Source organism: Rissa tridactyla, chromosome 2 (assembly GCF_028500815.1).
Source record: "Rissa tridactyla isolate bRisTri1 chromosome 2, bRisTri1.patW.cur.20221130, whole genome shotgun sequence".
NCBI classification, from domain to species: domain Eukaryota; kingdom Metazoa; phylum Chordata; class Aves; order Charadriiformes; family Laridae; genus Rissa; species Rissa tridactyla.
Genome location: NC_071467.1, coordinates 31,638,454 through 31,658,329, shown reverse-complemented (window position 1 = coordinate 31,658,329; position 19,876 = coordinate 31,638,454). Strand labels below are relative to the sequence as shown.

Genomic DNA, 19,876 nt, shown 5'->3' with positions numbered 1-19,876 from the left:
CGTTCCGAGAGGGAGCGCAGCTCTCCGAGGTGCTTCTTGTAATGCATTAGTGCCGCTGCGCCTTCCTTCGCCGTGCACCCGCGCTTTTAAAAGCCACGTTTCTTAAGAATTTCATGTTTACTTTTTCAGTCCTGGCCCGCGCGCGCTCCTGTGCCCGGGCGTTAAGGGCCCTGATGAACGGCTGGCTCCGCGTCTTGTCCCCTGTCCCCGCACACCGTGGTCAGCGGGAGCCGTTCCGCCCGTGTCACCTGTTGTGCCCCGGCCAGCGCTGTGACCTCCCGCAGCGCACCTCCCTGCGGCGCGGGGCTGACAGAAAACGGGGGGAAGCGCAGACTGGCCAGCCGCCCCCGCAGCGGGCAGGCCCGCCCGGCCCCGCCTCGGCCGCCCCCCGAACCCGCTTCCACCTCCCGGCGCCAGCGGAGGCAGGGCGGGCGGGCACGCCTGAGGCCCGCCGAGGGCAGCGGCGGCTCGGCCTCCCCGGGGCCGCCCCTGGGCGGGCAGCCCGGTGCCAGGCCCGCCCCACCCCGCCGCCAGGTGCGGGGCCGCCGCCCGCGGGCCCAGGCAGAGCCGTCGCAGCCTGTGCCGGGTGGGGCGGCTCCTGCGGGCCGGGCCGGGCCGGCCAGACCCTTCTGTCGGCGGGTGCCGAGCCGAGGCCGCCGCCATGAGCAAGATTTCCAAGTTCTTCAAGGGGGGCGGCTCGGCCGCCTCCAAGGGCCGCGGGGGACCCTCGCCGCAGGAGGCGCTGGCCCGACTGCGGGAAACGGAGGAGATGCTGAGCAAGAAGCAGGAATACCTGGAGACGAGGATCGAGCGGGAGCTGGCGGCAGCCCGGCAGCATGGCACCAAGAACAAGCGAGGTGAGCCCTCGCCAGGCCCGGCCCCGGCGGCTTGGGGGCTTGCGAGGCTTTAAATACCGGGGTTCAAACCTCTCCTGGTGGTCTGGGCGCTAATAAGGATAGGGGGGACTTGGGGTATGCGGTGTGTTTCGGGGTTCGGCTGTGGACTCCCAGCAAGCGTCACCACGGTGTTTGCACACTGGGACACGACGGCGGCTTTGTGTCTTTGGCATCTGTTAGTGTTTAATGCCTCATGGTTTCATTATGATGGGCTGATAACAAGGTGCTTTATTCTTAACTGATTTAACGTCAGTGGTTCCCTGCGCGATACTTTTGTTCGTGCTGTGCACTACAGTTGAAGTTGGATAAATGGTGCTGCAAAGTACTGTTCATTGTGCGTTGGGGATCGCAGCCTGCGTGTTGCTTGTTGGTTGTGCAGATAGCAGAGGAGCTGACGAACGTGAGGATCTCCTGTATATTCATGGAAGAATTCACATTATCCCAGCTGTAAGGGTTGGAGAATATACTGCTGGCAACTGAGGAGCAAAGCGATTCAGTAATTTGCCTCAAATCACATAGGAAGTATGTGCTATCACTAAAAAAACGGATCATAATTCAGAGCATTAGTGACTACGGGTCTGGGCTGCTGTTGGCTGCAAAGGGGAGAGTACTAAGGGATAATAAGGTCTGGATCCTGCTTATACTGATGTCATCTCTGGGAAGCAAGTGACGGTAGCTAATGTCTTGGGGATGTACAGGCCTTTGAGGAACAAGTTAATTACTTCCTTGAGTCACCTGTTTGTCTATTACAGGCTTTATTTTTCTTTAAAAACTTCAAAACAGACGCAAAACATTTCAAATTAAAGATTTGTGGCATAACAAGAAAGTAGGTCCTTCATCTGCTCTTTATATTTCTGGATAACTTAAAAAGTTAATGCCACGTAACTTAGAAATTGTGAGGAGTTGTGGTTTGAAGGTGTTTTGGTTAGCCCTTTAATCTATATTTGTAACACTTTAGCATTTAATAATCATTAGCAAAAAGCATTTATTTAGAAAGGATTTAAAGGCATTGGCTGAGATGGGACAGATTGAACTCGGAGGGAGTAAAGCTGGTGCCACTCTGCGGCATGGGAGCTGTTGGGGTTGTCCCAGTCCCAAACTTTCTGCTGCCCTGGCTTTAACTGGAGCGTCTGTCTTGTCCCCTTGTGCAGGTACTGGAACCTGTGTGCTGGCACAGTGAGCTAGTTCAGGAAAGTGACCCAGCTGAAAACTAACTTGCTGTGGGACAGAGCAATGAGACAGCTTCTGGGTCTGGTGCCCTGTGCAATTGCCCGTGCAATAGGGCTGACTCAAGAAAACAGGCCTGCTCCTGTGACTGTGGCAATTCCTGTTTAGATCCGGACCCACTGCTGTGGAACTTCATCCCGAGGCTGGACTTTAAGCTGGCATTGTTGCAGGAAGAAGCAATGCTTCCTGCCTCGCTCCTGCCCCCGTGCTTCTCCCTTCCCTCCTTTGCAGAGCTCTCTCAAGGGTGTGTTTCAGAAAGCTGGATGTAGCTGTAAGATGTCGTGGGTTTTTTTGGCTGGGTTATTTTTTTACCCAGGGTAGGTAGGTTAAATTCCACTTACCCAGTTGAGTCCACAGCTGCACAAGCGCTCGGGCACCTGTGAAGGAGAGGGTGGTGCACAGGCAGTAATGAGTTGCTGTTGGGAGAAGGTGGATCTGCTTCTCCCTTAATTTGGCCGGTTGATGCTGTTTCCAGGTGCTTATCAAACGACGGCCTTGTGCGTCAGGCATGCAGTGTTTGACATAGGAAGCTTTTCTACCAGGTGTTTGTTTCCATGGCTGTGCTCAGTGTGCCATTCCACTGCTTTTATCAATGCGATTGTTTGTGGAGTCATGCTGCAAACTGGATTGTTGAGCAGATCGTTGTTAAAAATAACTCCTTTTTATCCTGTCATTTGCTCAGGAACTTGCAGTTAAGGACAGTAAAGAGACAGGAGTAGGGCAAGAAGTATAGAGTGGGAATTTTTCATGCCAAAAATGGCTCTAAAGGCAAAATAGGGCAGTCTAACTACAGTCAGAGGAGAAACTAACCTTGCTGTGCCAAAGTGCTTGAATTTAGCAGGCTAGTGAGTGAACCGAAATCCCCAAGAATACCCCTTCATTTCATATGTCAACTGCTTTGTGGTTTAATTGCTGTTGATTTACATATAGCAGCATATTAGCTGGTATACTGTACTATATAGTTCAGAGGAAATCTGTTCTAACCAGCAGCTATTGTAGCATTATGTAAACATACACAAAAATAAGAGAATAAAAGTTTTAATCTTCACTGCCTTGTTAAAGTAAATGTTTCAAAGGGACCTTGTAGGTAATTTTTAATGTTGCATTTTCTTAATTGCATCTGTGGAGAAGCCTGTGGAAACTAAAAAGCAAGTGTTGGAGACTGGAGCAAGATGTAACTAAGTCTAGAATAACGCACCAAATTAGCATGATCTCATTTGATTTTTAGACGTGTGAGTCTGAGTCAGTTATGCTGACGCAAGAGAGAGCAGATTCAAGCACCAGCAATTTTTCACGGGTTCAGATGATTCTTGAACGGGTTCATGTGACATTAGTAGGCTTAACTTGACTTAAAGGCCATAACACATTAGCTGTGCAAATAGATGTGAAGCATCACTTAAATATTTTTGCCTTCTCCTTTATGAAGTGAGCATCTCTGCAGTTCCTGTACCTAATCTGAAATTAGTTATGCCTTTGGGGTGATACATTTCTAGTGTTCCCCATTAATATCTTACTGCAGCTAGACCACTTGAGGGTTTTCAAAACAGCGATGTGTGCTGGAATTCCTCCTGCAGAGTTTATGTCATTATAAGCAGTATTTCTTTTCACAGTTAGCACCACCTTTTAATTTCTCCCCATTCCAGATAACAAACTCATTTTTTTTTTTTTTTTATATCTTTTGCTATCCTTTTTTGGGTATCTCAGTTTCAGCCAGTGCACAGCTACCAACTCCTTCTGCAGATTGGCCTTTCATCCTCGATATTTTGACGGTCATACAGGAAAACTTAAAGGACAGAAATTGATACTGAATGTTTTAGAACTTTAAAAGTTTAAAAGGAAATGTGTCTTCTGAAGTGTACCTGTGCCTGTGAAAATAACATACACGTGAATGAGTGTTGTTTCAGCCTCGAATCTTTCACAGATCCTAAAAAATGGCTAAATGAAAAGAATTAAGTTAAAAGAAGCCATCCAGAATAGGACTAAATCTTAACAATAAAGAGACACATAGTGCTACTGAGGACAAAACCTACATAGAAGGTTGGAATAACACAGGGTTTTACAAGCAGATGCTGCTAACCATGTTGTGTGGTACATTTGGGCAGGGCTTATGTAGCCATGTGGCATTCCTTTTCCATGAGTTAGTTGTTACCAGAAGGCTGTTGAAACCAAACAACGATGTAGTAGCTGTGTGTTGACATGGACAGGGCCGTCATGCATATGGCAGGGTGTATGACAGGTTGGGACTGAGGGTTTGTGGCGGGGAGATATGAGTAAGCCCTTAGTGCGTCCTTGTTCTGTGAGTTACACCTGTTGTTCTCTGATCTTCATGATCACGTTTCAGGTGTCTTGCCATGAACTGGGATGGTTTATAATGAGTCAAGTGCATTATTGTTCTTGAATTAGCACCTCAGTTGTAACTGTATGTGGCTTCTCCCACAAGGTTTTAAGGATTATTAATGCTGATAATGAGTTTGCTTAGGGTGGTATGATTTTTATGGCCTCAGCAGCATTTCTTTTGGTTGTCCCTGGTGTAAGGGAGATTGTAATCCATCAATTCCTTGCAGGACTGAAGTAGAGGTTTGTGAACTGTATCCAAGAATGAGATCCAGTATTTTCACTGTGGTGTTATATCTTCTGAAGAAACACTCTTTTCCTTCTTCACCAGTTTCCCCCTGGAAATTTTAAGGATTACTAGACAATGCTTTTATTTCTACTTCAGAAGATGAGATCTTCAGTAATTCCTGTACTGATGGGTGTTGGTGGTGGGCTTGACAGGTAAAGGTGCTGTTATCGCTGTATTGTCTCTTTTCATTCTGATCTGTCATGAAACCGTGAGGAGCCTGCCACAACTCTTTCTATGTCACTACTTTTGTTCTTTCCTTTAGAAATCTGGATATTCAGTGTGACCAGGATTACTGTTGCCCAGCTGGCTATTTCTGCTTGCTTAATAAAAAAGTATCAGCATAGCAGTGGTATTGGAAAAGGGTCCTTCTGTTAATAACAGTAGTTCTTTAATATGCTTATTTAAACTGACATAATAGCCTGCTGTTGTTCCAACCACTTATCTTGAAAATAAAATAAAAATTCAGATTAAAAGCAGTGGTTCCTAATCTATGAGCTGTATCCTTCTTGCTGGACTCAGAAGTAGAGCACAAGAAACATGCTAAAGCCCAGCCAACTGCTAACCACTTCATTATGAAATGCAGGAGTTGAGTCGGCTTCTTTGGAGCGTGACAGAGACAGTGTGCGAGATTGCTTTTTTCCGGGAGAAGTCCTCCACCTCTTCCTGGTTGAATTGGTATTAATTAGACTTGGTTCCTCAGACTCTACTCCTGCTTTGACTCTTCTCCCTGGGCCAATGGCCAACACCCTTTTTCAGTGCCATTCCTAGACCTTCAGTGAAGTAAGTTTATGTTCTTTGCTCAATTTATTTATTTTTTGATAGATGTGTTATTCTTCAGTTTGGTTATTGTAATGCAGTAGCATTTTTGTGAAGTATTTCAATCTTATAAGAGTTGCACACAAAATTTAAAATGCTTGTATGCGCAGTAGAAAAGCACTTAAAGTTCATGATAATCTGTAAAACAGAAAAACAGATTTCAAATAACAAGGAAATTCTCGTATCTTAGCTATAGGAGCTACTGTTACAAAGCACTGTGCAATGAAGAGCATTCATTTAATATAAATGAGAAAAAGCATATAGCGTAGTGTGGGAATTATGTCTTGGTTGATAAGGAAGCAGTATGAATTTATTTCCTAAGAAGTGCTTTGTTCTATAAGTCACTGGTAAAACTAAAGAGAATTAATAAAGATGATATGTTGCACTACAATAATTAGGAAAAGCTCTTTATGAATAGGTGAAGTCACACAGAGTCTAGCTTCTTCTGTGGTTTCTTAATTTGGGTGCGGTTTAATTAAATCTTAATACAGGAACCTTCAGGATTTTGAAAACAACTCCTTTGTGTGTAACTGAGGAAATCCATTTTCTCTCTGAGCAGCCAATAATAGCAGTACCATTACAGAGCCTCATTTGTGAAAAAACACTGACTGGAAGTATTTCCCTGTGATAGCTACTTATTCCAGCTGAAGCCTTTCTGCATCAGCCAGTTAGTGCTGCGCAGTCCGCAGGGCTTTAAAGTCTTCTCTGGCACAGCTGGTGTTATGCTTAGTTTCAGACCATTAAATTTACCTGGAATCTCTGGTTTCCTAAACTAAGAATCCAGGATAAAATTTTGATTCAACTAGAGCTAAGGAAGGGAGTGGTTGGTGTCCTAATGCTACCAATAATAAGCATAAGTAAGTAGGGAAATAATGAGTAGGTAAAAAGATAAATTGGCGTTAAGTCAAACAGATGTACTTTGGCATTGCCAGTGAGAATTTTACAGTTCTTACCTTTGTCACTTGCATGACATCATCTGGGGTTCATGCATCCTTTTCAGAATATTCGGACCATGCCCCAAAACCTGGGAAAATCTTGAATTTGAATACTGGGATTAATCTGTTGTGATTGTGGTTTGCTGTCCTGAAACATTTTACTGCAGGTGCTAGAAGTCATTGTGTACCTCAGCCTGTATGAATGCTTGTCCTTGCACAGCTAATGATGAACAGCTTTGACTATATTGATTCAAGCATTTGTCAACAAAGCACTAAATTTTTTAGTGTGTTGTTACACACCATAAAGCTGTGCCCCCTCCTTGGAGGGATCCTAACTTCATGTGTACCCCAATGTCAAGGTTCAGTGTTATTGCATGTGGGCAATTATGTGAATAGGACAGCGACAGTAATCACTGCTATCATTTTCCTCAGTTTGGGGGGCTGCAGTTGCTTGCTGACTCTGAACCTGATATAAAAATTAAATGTAAGAGACAAGGGAAAGGACATGGGTATTAATAGCACTGAAAGAGCAATGAGTTAATTCAGTCTCTTTTGGTTTTGCTTGGTTTTGGGGTTTTTTTTGGTGGTCTGTGTGTTTGGTTTTTTTTTTTGGTTGGTTGGTTTTTTTTGCCTGGCACGTGTAGTTTGGAAAGGACAGCGGTCAGGAAATGCTTGCGCAAGATTGTGTGTGTTCCACACCCAGAGGCTGAGAGAAAGCCCTTTTCTCCTCCTGCTTGTCACGTGCATTTATTCTGGTAATGATTTACTCTGGGCAAAGTATGGTGCTCATAACTTAGCAAATATAAAAGATATATATATATATTTAAAAAAAAAATTAAAATCTCAACCAATTTACAGTGATAATGGGGAGTAGCTGGATTTGGCTGTGGCTGTGTCTACAAAGTTCTGTATGTTTTCAAGTTTTAAGGTTTAAAGATCATGCTTCTAAGTGATTGTAAGAAACAGATGCAGCTGAAAGCCAGACAAGTGTGAGTCCTCCTCTCTTCTAACCCACCTGCTCAGTTATGCCATGTGGGCTCTCCATTGCACCGGATAATTTCCGCTGCTGAGACAAAGTTTAGAAGGCAGCGTTGGTGGAGGTGTGGTTATCATGACAGATCTTCTTACTCTGTCTTCCTTAGTTTTTACTTATATTTTGCAAACTCTTCTTTTCTTTGTTTCTTTCCCCTGTTTCGTCCTTTCTGCTTCTCTCTGACATTTTTCTTTTTCCTCCCCGTCTTCCCTGCTTTGCCTGTGTGCACAGGATGGAGTTCAAGATCTCCCGCAGTGGAGGAAGAAGCTGCTCTTCCCTGTGGTGCTAAAAGGAGTTAATCTAAAAGAGGCTTCCCAGCATGTTCATGCAACAGCATGTTGGTGATAAACAGGCTGCTGATCTGGTGTGGGCAAAGTTTGTCTCCCTACTAGTAAGGTAGGAGGGTGAGAATTATAAATTCTGCAGGTCGGCTCGGTGCTGAACTACTTGTCCTTGCATTTTGCTATGAAAATACACAGTGCACTTTGCCTCTTCCCATTCCAGCTGCCTTACAAGCACTGAAGAGAAAAAAGAGATATGAGAAACAGTTGAGTCAAATTGATGGGACACTTTCAACCATTGAGTTCCAGAGGGAGGCATTGGAAAACTCCCATACCAACACAGAAGTGCTCAAGAATATGGGTTATGCCGCACAAGCTATGAAAAAGGTGCATGAAAATATGTAAGTGCTCGCTAATAGCTTTCAAGTTGAGTTTACCAACCGCTTTCAAACTATTTAATCGCTACAGTCTATTGTATCAAGTCAGCCAGTTTTGACTTAATTTCTGGTTCAGGCATTTAATGTCAGGAATGCTATTGGTGCTCTAATGTTGTATTTGGCAGAAAGGTATCTTTTCTTAACAGCAAGTGTAGAAGGAAGTCCAACTAACTAGAGAGATCTGTGTGGTACCTGTTTTTTTTTTTTTTTTTACGTCTGCCTTGGCAGTAGAGAGTGGCCTCTGCCCTCAGTTTTTCCAGAAGAAAACTTAGTTGAAGAAATTAAGTGGACTCGTTTCTTCAAAGTCCATAAGATGTATTTTGTGGTTCAAAGTACTAATTAGACCTGAATAAAAAAGAGTGTAATTTTTTTTGTGTGTTTGTGTAGTATTTTTATATGTCCTATATTGTTTGATGAGGCATTTTCCTGCCTGAATAAACAGAGTTAAATCAGAAAGGTTGTTCTGGGAGAAGTAAACAGGAACTGAAACAATAATGAAGTTAACAATAAGGGGAAACTTTTAAATGGGTATAGTCCTGTTAAGTTCCTTTCAGTTCTGGTGAAAGCTGAACATCAAAAAGGTTCCATCTATAAAGATGCTAACCTTGGGAAGAAGATGGCATCTTCCCAGGGAATGTGACTGTTGGCTGGCAGAGGTATGGGAAGCCCAGAGAGGGAGAGAGACACAGACTGCTGCAGTTTGATTTTTGGTATAATCCTAAAGTGGAAGAAATTGGACTGGCTAAAACACACACAGAATCTTGCCAAGAAACATTAAGGTGTAGGTGAGGGAAATTATTCCCAGTGAGTTCTGCTGTTTATACAGCCATGGGCGTAAAAAGAAAATAGTCTGTTCAAGTTTTTCTGAGTCTCTCCCATAGGATTTGAATGATATATCTTTAAAAAATGTTTCCATGTTATCTTGCCAGGGACTTGAACAAAATTGATGATTTGATGCAAGATATCACTGAACAGCAAGATGTTGCCCAGGAAATTTCAGACGCTATTTCAAACCGAGCCGGCTTTGGTGATGAGTTTGATGAGGTTAGTACTTCAGTAAAGCCTGTGAGTTTTAGCTGTTAAATGACTCCATAGTTATTTAGTTGTGCAGTGGCTTGTTACAGTGGTTTGTTTCTCAAAAGGTGTGGATGTGGAATTCCTTGATTCTAGCTTACCCTAACTAGGACATTTTTATATATTTTTTTTTTTAATATATATAAAAAAAAATAATAATATACACAATTTAATAAAGAAAATGTGTATATATATGTAAAAACAGAAATATTTTTTATTTATATATAAATTTTAAAAAGCCAATTTTAACTGCGCTCCTGTAGTTGTTATTCGCATTTGTACCATGGAAGGAGGTGGCCACTAAAACGTGTAATTTGTACTTCTCCAACTGGATGCTTGAAACATATAATTTTTTGTGCTCCAAATAGACATCTCTTTGACTAAGTGCATGTTCCTATGCCATGAACAGGCTGCTGCTGTTCACAAATCTGAATATTTGGACCAGTTTTTTAAGGTCTTTTTTGGTGCTTGGAGGTGCAGGTGCTTTCCCTGTTTTCCAGATTTTCTACAGACGTAGATACATTAGGTAATGAACTAACATTAACATTAGTTCCTCTTGGAGGCAATAAGGTTTCTTCCTTGAGCATTTTTCTTCTGAAACCCCCACAAGGCACTTAAGACCTGAAAATTTGTTGCAGTAGCGTTCATCCAGTGTTCCTGGACTTGATTTTTGGATGTCTAACTAGGACATTACTTACCTTCTGATCCAACCATGTCTGAGGACTCAAGGGTCAAGCATACACAAAATTCCTGCAGTCAGTGGAATGCAGAGCTATGGATCAGGCTCAATATCACAACCAGTTTGGTTTTGGTTTTTAACTGAGTTTTAAAATGACCAAGCACTAGGGATCATTTTAAGAATGTTCTAAAGAATCAAACAATTCGCTCCTTCCCCAGCTCATTTGTTCCTACGTGCCCAAATGGATAGCAGAGGAAAATACATATGCTATATCATATTTGATTGATTTGGGGGGGAGAGGAAATTTCATTCAACAGTTATAATTTGTTGAAAATAATAATGATTCTTTGTATTTTGTTCCCATTATCTGCTTTCCTATTTTTTGACTTTGAAGGTAAATAGACTTTCAAGAAACATTTAATCAATACTGGCACAAGGAATGGGATTTGGCCTGTGTAAACTAGGCTTCAAACAGCTGAAAAACACTGCCATCCCAAACGGCTATACAGTGTTGCTTACCTCTCATCAGTGCTTAACTTTTAGGAGTCTAGACTTCCTAAGCATGCTGTAGGTTGACCTGGAAGTTCATAAGAGATACTAGTCTAAGTTGATTGTTTTCTATTTCTATTGTTTTCTGTTCTGGGAAAATGTCGCATGGAGCATCATTGTACCGTGATGCCCATGCACAGGAGCATAATAGTTTTAGCACTTGTCCAGTAATTCGGAAACCTGGTTTGCAGGCCGCTTCAGCTTAGAAGTGCTAGAATCAATTACTTAGTTGCTGGGTTATGAGATGATTTGTGTTGGAGCATGATATTTAATTTTATTTTATTTTTTTGAAGGACATTTTGACCACAAAGTTGGATTTCCTCTTCACACATGTGCCATGGACATAAGGAGATAATGAAAGCATTTAATTTCTACTGATCCAGATAGACACAAAAAATAAGGGTTCTTTCTCCCTGGGTTGACACAGTGCATGTCATGAAGAATGCAAAAAAGCTCGGTCCTACTGAGTAGGATGCTCACTGGGAGGCGTGACTCTTGCCTTGAGGCCTGTTTCTGATAATCAAATGCAAAATATGCACATTCCAGTGAACAAAGCCTGGAACCTGAGAGTTCACATGGTATATTCCCTCTGCTCTCTTTTTGGCCCAGGTTCAAGGAGAGAAAGTGGATTTGTTATTGCTGTTGTAGAGCAATGCCTGAGTTGTGGGAAACAGAAGTTAAATCTATGCCTGAAGTTTAGAACTTAGAACTTGGGTCTCCCTCTTTGAGAGCAGATGTTCTAGCCATCACATCATTATGTTAAAAGTGTAGGGGTCATGATCATTGTTTCCTTCACCTCTTTTTTATTTTCTTTTTTTATTTTTTTCCTGAGCCTGTCATGGCTGACATGCCTCTTAATTGTTTACTTGTTCAGCAGAGGTTGATAAGGACTAATTTGGTGGGGGAGAGTGTTAGATGACCATGTAGAGATCTTCAGAAATACCCATTTCTATTGACTTTACAACAACTTGAATACTAACTTAGTAAGAAGCTTGTATTCACACCACTGTCTGAGGCACTTGAAAGTACAGATACGTTTGTGCCTCGGCTAAATGCTGAAGTTAGACATGGGGCCCCAACCTGCACATTTATTTGAGGTGTCAATTGAACATCATCAGCTGTAGACCTGATGTTGAAATTTTTAGATGATATCCTAGTATTTGCACTGTGAACTAGGTCAGACAGACAAACTGTAGCCTTTTTTGGCCTTAAAAATATAAAAACCTGAGAAAGTAAGTCTAGGAAGGCCTGTGGTGGCTATGTAATTATCATTTTAATTTTCACATTGGGGATAAGGTATAAGTGGGTAGGCAAACCCCATTTCAATACTTTGAATACTAGTAGATCTCAGTTTGCTACAGCCACTTCTTCCCCACCCACTTTTTCCCATTGTTTCTTTTGAAACCATTTTATCAACATGGCAAAAGTCCATTTCTCTACAAAGAGAGAATAATATTTAAGCTAATATTTAGCTTCCTTTCTTTGGGAAGCTCCAGCCAAGGAATAAGTCTTTGTCTCTTTAAAAAATGTTGTAGCCTCTTTATTTTTAGTATTATACAAGTGGGTTAGATCATCTGTCCAAATCAACTTCTGCAGCTAAAAGCCCAAGAGTGTTATGTGCTTCAAAAGTGAATAACAGGACCCAGGAGAACATCTCTGATTCCAGTGCTGCTTTGAAATCATATATAATCCTGGACTTGTGCGATAGGGTTGAAGCATAATGTTTTAATGACAGGTTACCTTATAACCTGTTTTCTTTTTAAAATGCTAGAAATTGCACATTAAAATTAGAGACTGTTAAAGGGTACAGGTTCTAGACTTCGAACAAACCTGAGGAAAGCAGAGGGACCTTTTTTTTGCCTACTTTTCTCTTTGCCTTTTTGATGAGTTTTGACTGTTTTCTTTCTAATTTTATACCTTGTCTGTTTCTAACTTCCATTGTCCTCTCAACTTTCAATTAAGGTTCGTTGTTATTGCCCACACTTAGTAAAAATTATACTTGTGATATGCTTTTTTTTTTAATATATTTGTTTCCAGGTCTAAACTGTTTTTTCAGTAGTGCTTTGCTTCATGGTTGTTAAATGTGCCCTTGCCCGAGATCACTGTCAGGACAATGAATTTGTAAATGGTGTTTTGCTTGAATTTAGGATGAGTTGATGGCAGAATTAGAAGAACTGGAGCAAGAAGAATTGAACAAGAAAATGAGAGATGTCAGGCTGCCCAGTGTTCCGTCCACATCGCTGCCTTCTCGCCCTGGTAAACTGCTTGCCATTTTACGCTTCTCATGATTAAGGCATGCTGTGAGTAGGAGGAAAGGAAGAGAGAGCTCCAGACATGTATTTAACTGTGTTTTAACTTTTAAAGTATTATAGGTTCCTCTTCCTATTTTAGTATCTATTTATCAGAAAAAGCAGGGTGGAATCCTGGTTTTCTGTATGAAAGCATTTAGGATCAAATTCTGTGTAGATTTGGGGAGGCAAACTCGGGGAATGTGACCTTCCACATATAAGAATGCATCTCCTACTGAAGTGTAGTGAGATCACTGAGGAATGGGAAGACCTTTTTTCTCTTTTTGGCAATTAGATCCTTAGTCTTTTTTAATTAGAGTCTGACCTAGATTCAAAGTATTTGCATCACAAAGATCCAGCTTTGTAAGGTAGTGGTTTGATATTTGCCACTGGTATTTTAATTAGAAACGAAGGAGGCAGCAGGAAGTACACGTTTAAAGAAATACTGTCATTCCTTTGCTTTCTTTCTACAGAACAGACTTATTCCTGGCATTAAGCAGTGGTCTTATTTTTCCGTAGTTCTACGCTGTTAATTTTGAGCTAAGCCAGAGACAGTCAACTTTTACCTGTACCTTTTACCATGTCCCTGTTGTCCTCTGTCAGCTGAAAGACTCGTTGTGTACTAATGCTAGCAAAAGAGTATACATATTTGGTGGCAAGAGCATGCACACTTGCTACAGGTTGTTTATGGTGCATTCTGCTGCAGAACAGGTTAGTTACACCATCTCAGCTCAGAGACTCTTATGTGTGTTTTGGCAGTTGGCACTTAAAACCCTGAGAAGCAGTTTAAAATATTCAAACTGTGATTGTGGCCTCATCTACTTAAGTTAATTGCAGAACAGCTAGTAAAAAAAATGGATTTAGGAAAACCCAGTGCAGATTGCAGTCTAGGCATTTATGGCTTGTTCATACATCATCTACCAGATTCAGCCGTGCCAGTTCACATTTTTATTAAACCCAGGCTATCTCCATGTGCTTCTCACTATCTTAATTTGCTACTTCATCGGTCTGTATGACTGCTTCAGGCAAAAGTAGCTGGTTACTTTAATACAGTTTAAGGCCTGCAAAACTGGCTTATCCTTCATGAAACTCCATGCTTACTGTTACACAGAAATAGCAAAATAAGAGCAAAATGGTTCTATAATGCTTCTAATTGGAGATGCATGTTACGCCTCCTGAGTTTAGAGATGAGGAAACTGAGATGGAGCAAGGCATAGTGACCTTCCCCAGTCGCGCACTGAGCCAGTGGCACTGGCCTCTAGAGTAGGGACTGGACCTCTGGTCTCCCATGTCCCCAGAGGTGGTAGCTGCAGCCCCTCTCAAGGTGGTGGCTCCCAGCAGTGTGGCTGCTGCAGGTGGGAGCCAACTGGCTGTTGTAAACGTACACGAGGGTATTGCACCCAGTAACAGCATTCCACTGGGGTTTGGAGGACAAATCCTGGCACGCACAGCCTATGGGCCGGAGTTGAACCTGGACTGTAGGGCATGCAGATTGTAGGTCAGTGAAGGAAGACTATTCGGGTGAGTTTTTAGCTCAGGGAATGTGAAAAATGTGCAAGAGGAGATCTGGGTAAAAGAAGGAAAGTGTGTGTGGGACTTCGTACAGAGCTGGGAATTGCTGTTGCTGTGACCACAGCAGTTAATTGGTGTCACCTGAGGAAAGATAAGTTCAGGAGTTTCTTTCTCCCTTTTAATAAATGACACCTCTCATTAAAATGGAGTGAGTGTGTTTGGAGACTGGACCTGCACACGCAGAACCCTTCAGCACCATTTGGAAAGGCGGCAGGATGCACAGCGGGCCAGGGGTAGGTCACTTGTGCCTGCTCAAGTGGCAGTGAGAGAACTTGCAGCGTTCTGGTGCACGCCTGCTCTCTCTCACAGCTTTTAGAGCTTAAATGTATTTTCTGTGGTAGTCTTTCAATAGGCTTTACATCAGACCTATATTGTTAACCTCAGGGTTATATGTGAGATAATGGTGGGGCACAATAGTTGCATCCCTCATCAGCTTCATTACTGCATTACCTGTGTTTAGCTTGCTACTCAGTAAATTGATCTGAGATCTTCAGACTGAAAAGCACTGTGCAAGTCCTCCTGCTAACAAACAAAATGGTTCTGACTGTTACATTAGTTGATGGTTATTGTTAATCTCTCTTTCTCTGCAGCATCGACCAGGAAGAGAGTGGAGGATGAAGACGAAATGAAGCAGCTGGCTGCCTGGGCTTCATAAGAACATGATCTTTTTATAACACTGAACTTTAGAGCTGTAATGCTGTTTTATAACTGTACTGATTTAGTGTGGTTGCATCTCATACAGGCTATTTTTTTTATTTTTATGGCCAATCTTGGTAAGAATAGTGTTACTGCCATGTTACAAAACTAGTTTAAAAACAAACAAAAAAATACAATAGTTGCCAAAACCTCCAGGCATCAAAGTTTTTTTTTCACCGCAGGCTAGAGATTGTTGCTATTAGTATCAGTTTTTATTAGGTAATGTCTTACTATGTCTTGCTGGTTGGTAAAACCCTTGCGCCTCACTTATGCACACAGCTGGAAAAAGTTCAATAAGTTATCAAAGCTCTATCCTAGGGGGTTATTTGGTTCAGACTATTTAAATATTAGCAAAACAGCTTTTTCCATGTCCTGATTTGCAAATTCCTTTGAGTCTAAGAGCTAACAGCCATTCATTTGGGCATGGAGATTTAGACAGTCTGTCTGGAGCAACTTCTGGTGTCCTAGATATTAAGAGGAGACTCTTCTGTAGATTTTTTGAAGTGGGATAGGTTTTTTGGTTGGCTTTAAACTTTGGCCAGAATACCCTTGCACATCTATAGGTCGACTTGAATTGTATTTTGAACTATTTCCTACTCACTTAGAGAACAGTTTTACAATGACTGGGGAAATGAAATGTCCAAGATGTTCTAGATCCCTGCCAAACAAAACTGGTTTCCGCTAACCCTGTCAAAAACCCAGAAGAGAGTTGACTTTCCTGTGTTCTTCTCCTCCACCGTGTCTTTCTAGGGTGAGTCTTTACTTTGTATGATAATACCCATCCTCAAAGGAATTGGTAACACAATGTTTTAATTATACCATTTCAAAATAATTTTAATTTCTGAGCGTTTGGTTCTTTTCTCTTATTCGGTTTCTGAATGGAAATAATATGAGCATGTTGCATTTGAAATGGTTAAAAGCTGATCCTGAATTGCTTGTAAAGTCTGACATGTTATTTTCCTACTGACAGCTTTTTAGCTTAAGGAACAAATGCCACTCTGAGTGCTAAACTACTACACATATAGAGAAATCACTGTTCAAGTACAAAACAAAAATTAAATAGGCTGCTTTGTACTAAGAAATGTTATTAAATAAGATTTAAGCTCTGTGCTAGTAGCCCACTGTCAATCACAAAGAAGTAGTAAAACACTGTGGAGTTCCTAGGGATGTGGGAAGCACAGTCACATCGATAAAGGTTTCTTGTTTTCAAATTAATTTAAATTTACTGGTGATTGAACCACTTGGGGAATAGTGGGAGACTTCGTTTCTGAAGATCTGTAGCAACAGAAGACTGATCCCTTCTCCTGTGGGCTTTCGTCTGTGATGTGCTGGGTGTTTCGCTTCAACAGGCTACAACAGGCCTCGGCTTATTGGATTTTAGGTTAAGCATAAGCTAATGTGTGTTTTTTGGACATGGCGTGGTGGTGTGCTCAAAACATTTCAAGATGAGTTCCATGGATGAAACCCAAAATTTACAAACCCTGTGGAGAGATTCAGTTTTTCAGGACTTTTTCATTCTCTGTTGTGGAACTGCTTTTGGTTTGCATCCATATGAAAGGAGAATCAAGCCTTGCCACTTTACTTGGGATAAATTTCCTACTGGAAAAAATTAAGTTTGTTAATTCTGTCCCAAAGTTTGGAGGTACCAGGAAAATTGTCCCTTTCTGTTGAAAGTAGAGAAAACATAGAACTATTCAATTTGCATCTTAAAAACAAACAATAAAAAAGAACTGCCTTACAATTTGAAAATACATTTTGAACTCTCAGTAGGAAAAACAAACACTAAAAATATGTTACTCAGTTTTAATGCCTGCTGAAATTCAGGATGAGATGCCAGCTGAAAGCAGGCATATTTAATAAAATAACAAATACTCTGAGTTATTTAGAATCCATTTGCTAATCCTTTTGGCTGGAATCCTGTTTTCAACGTGTGCAGTCTATGCAAGTCTCTGAACTGGGTAGAAAAAGTACTGGTGTGCGCTGATTGCATCACTGTGTGAGGCTGGCCATGTGCTTGTGGACACATCTGGTGTTTCTAAATGCAAGGCTGTGCCAACATAGTCCCGTGCTTAGCTTGGAACAGCTGCCTTCTAGCATCTGTTCTTGGTCGAATTAGTAGTTTTCCAATACTTGGCACTTATGTAGCACTTAGCAAATTTAAAAAGTGGTCTACAACCTAACCGAAATAGGTCTCTCAGCCTCCAGTTTGAAACTATAGTGATTTTCAGTCTGTTTTTGTGCAAGAACTTTCCATGTGAACACTCTGCAGGGAAGAAATCCTAGGGAAGGCCTTCTCCTTTGCAAGCTGGTGCCTGACTGCTGACCTCCAGCAATATTTTGTCCAAGTGTTGATCCTGTGAATCTTCAGGTGTCTTCAGCTTATTGATTTCAGGCCAGGTACTTTAGGAACTAAATTTCTGAAGGGTGAAGAAAAGCTGTAGTCGTTTGGGTGAGCTTCTCTAAAAGCTTGTGTGTAGTGGCTGGTGATTCTGGAGGAGAGTCATGTAGCAGCTCACAGGGTAGGACATGTGTGGTTGGTGAAGCTATATGCAGAAGTACTATAGGCTAAAATACAGTATGGACCTCCAGAACTGGAATGCTTGTTGCCATAGTTGTTTGGAAGACAGTAGATGACAGGTTTTCTTCAAAAGCAAAGGTGTTCTAGGGACCTGAGGAGGTGGCTTTTTCCTGTGTAAATTCAGATGTCACTGGGACAAATGTTTCTTCCTTTTTTTGAACATATGTCTCTCTTCATGCCAAGATGGTATTTGTTTAGTATGTAAGCAGACAAGAGTGAGTAGTGTCAACGTGTTATTGTAAATGTACTCTCTAACTGGAACATATTTTACAAGAGGGCTGTGGAAGCAGATGGTGTACTACAGCTGACTTCCTTTTTTGTTTCTTATTTATTTTGAGAATGTTCTCTTCTCTTGACAGACTTGGACGTTTTCAATCTGAATAGCTTTAAAAGGGGGAAAAGCTATTAATATAAAGTGAAAAGAATGAATATGTATGTACTGTAAATAAATATTTTGGTGTCATATTTGTGCTATATGATTGTATTAAATTTATTTTCCTGCCAGGCAAAACTGTAAGTACTCTCCTTACACTGTCATTAGGATACAGTGCTATTTAGAGGATATGAGGATATTTTGAAACATTTTTTGATATATTAGTCTTTCAACATCAAGAATTCTTCAATGTTACATTGGTTTAAAAAAAAAAAAAGATAAAAGCAGTGTATGCTGTGGTGTTTGGGCTGCGTTTCTTTGCACTTAACAGTTGTGTTGCAAGAGATTCTTTTATTTTAATGTGTCAAAAATACCTACTTTTTGACCCCACCCCACCTCCCGAAGATTTCTTCATTGTTTCAGAAATGTGTGTATTTCACTTTCCAGGCCTTAGTTGAAAGGAGGAATGGTCAGGTCTTTTAAACATGATAAAGAAAAATTACTATAGGAAAGGATGAATTAAAACAAATAAAATAATGCATTTTTTCATGTACCTTATTAGAAACCCCTTCAAGTTAAGTGTGTGTACAGTAGCTCACACTTTATGTACATACACGCGTATATTTAAACATATATTTAAAGTGTTGGAGCAGTGATTTAAGACCATCATTCGTTACCTGGTCTGGAAAGGGTCCAGTTGCTTGGGCAGCTCGTCTTTGCCTCTTTGTAAAGCCTAAAGGCTTCATCACAAAGCGTCAAGGAACTGTTTGGGTACAGACACGCCTGCTGTGTGTACAGCTGTTGGGGAAGGTGGGTGGAAGTAGAGGATTGGTATCGGTTTTCCAATGAGGAAATATCACAGTTTTACATGATGTAGACCCTGCATTATTTTAATGACGTCATTTTTTAGAAACATAAGGCAGAAGCTTTACTCTCAAAAATTACTTAACAGCAGGGACGAGCTTGACCATCTTAAGAAATGCCAGCTATCATCAGTCTAATCTTACGTAGCTGCCGTGTTTTCTCACATCTGTCCCCATTGCAGAGACACCTGCAAGACCCACCAGCAGAGCACAGGTGGGTCAGATGGGTACTGTAAGGAAAACCTGCTCCGTTCATGTGACTGATCACGCTATCACGGTTTAAATGGTTTATTGTTTTGTTATCAACACATAATTAACTGGCCATCGCTGAACTATACACTTGGGATCAATATCTGCAGTGCAGCAGATAAAGTGAGATGTTAATATGTGCCTAGAAATGTCTTGTATCCTTGTATAACTGGGATGGCTGTGTCAGGCAGGGTCACGCCGGCCCCTCTGCTGGCCTGCTCCCCTCCTCTCCTGCGCACTGCACAGCCTCACGTTTTCACGTTTTGCTTGTATGTCCGCTTAGCTGACTCCTACCCCCACCCACCCCTCAACTAAAAGTCTCGTGGTAACTCCCCGGTTGCTGTTCAATACAGTTGATCATTGTTGTCTTTGCCAAGGTGAGCTTTGGGCAAACACCCGCTCAGGCAGTTTGGGCGCCCCAGTACCCTCCCTGTGCTGTCTCACCCTCCGCTGTTACCCGGGCTGTTTTTAAGGCAGCAGGGCTGTGTCGGTGCCCACTCGGCTGGCTTTCTCCAAGAGCAGGCAGCTGGTTCTCCCAGACTTAAACGGCAGGATGTGTCTAAATTGAGGATCCTGCAGTTCCTAAGTGAGCTAAATTTAATCAAATAGATGGGAGGCTAATTGGTCTGAGCTAGCGGTGTTATCCCGTGCTGAGTCTCGATATCTCTCGTTGGTATGACATCAGCTTTCAAAGATGTACTAGCTTA

General features: G+C 41.7%; 1 protein-coding gene across 1 annotated transcript; it reads left to right on the top strand.

Annotated features, from left to right (window-relative positions):
- Positions 1-505: 505 nt before the first annotated feature.
- CHMP4C (charged multivesicular body protein 4C) lies at positions 506-18,691 on the top strand. Its single transcript, XM_054192642.1, has 5 exons — positions 506-857; positions 8,035-8,212; positions 9,178-9,292; positions 12,698-12,806; positions 15,001-18,691. Exons 1-5 carry the CDS (start codon positions 662-664, stop codon positions 15,063-15,065), a joined length of 663 nt encoding a protein of 220 aa, XP_054048617.1. The 5' UTR covers positions 506-661; the 3' UTR covers positions 15,066-18,691.
- The last annotated feature ends 1,185 nt before the right edge of the window (positions 18,692-19,876 follow it).

Coding starts and splice junctions, on each gene's coding strand:
- CHMP4C (XM_054192642.1), top strand. CDS start 662: ATGAGCAAGATTTCCAAGTTCTTCAAGGGGGGCGGCTCGGCCGCCTCC. Junction 8,213..9,177: donor AAAAAGGTGCATGAAAATAT/GTAAGTGCTCGC, acceptor TTATCTTGCCAG/GGACTTGAACAAAATTGATG. Junction 9,293..12,697: donor TTGGTGATGAGTTTGATGAG/GTTAGTACTTCA, acceptor GCTTGAATTTAG/GATGAGTTGATGGCAGAATT.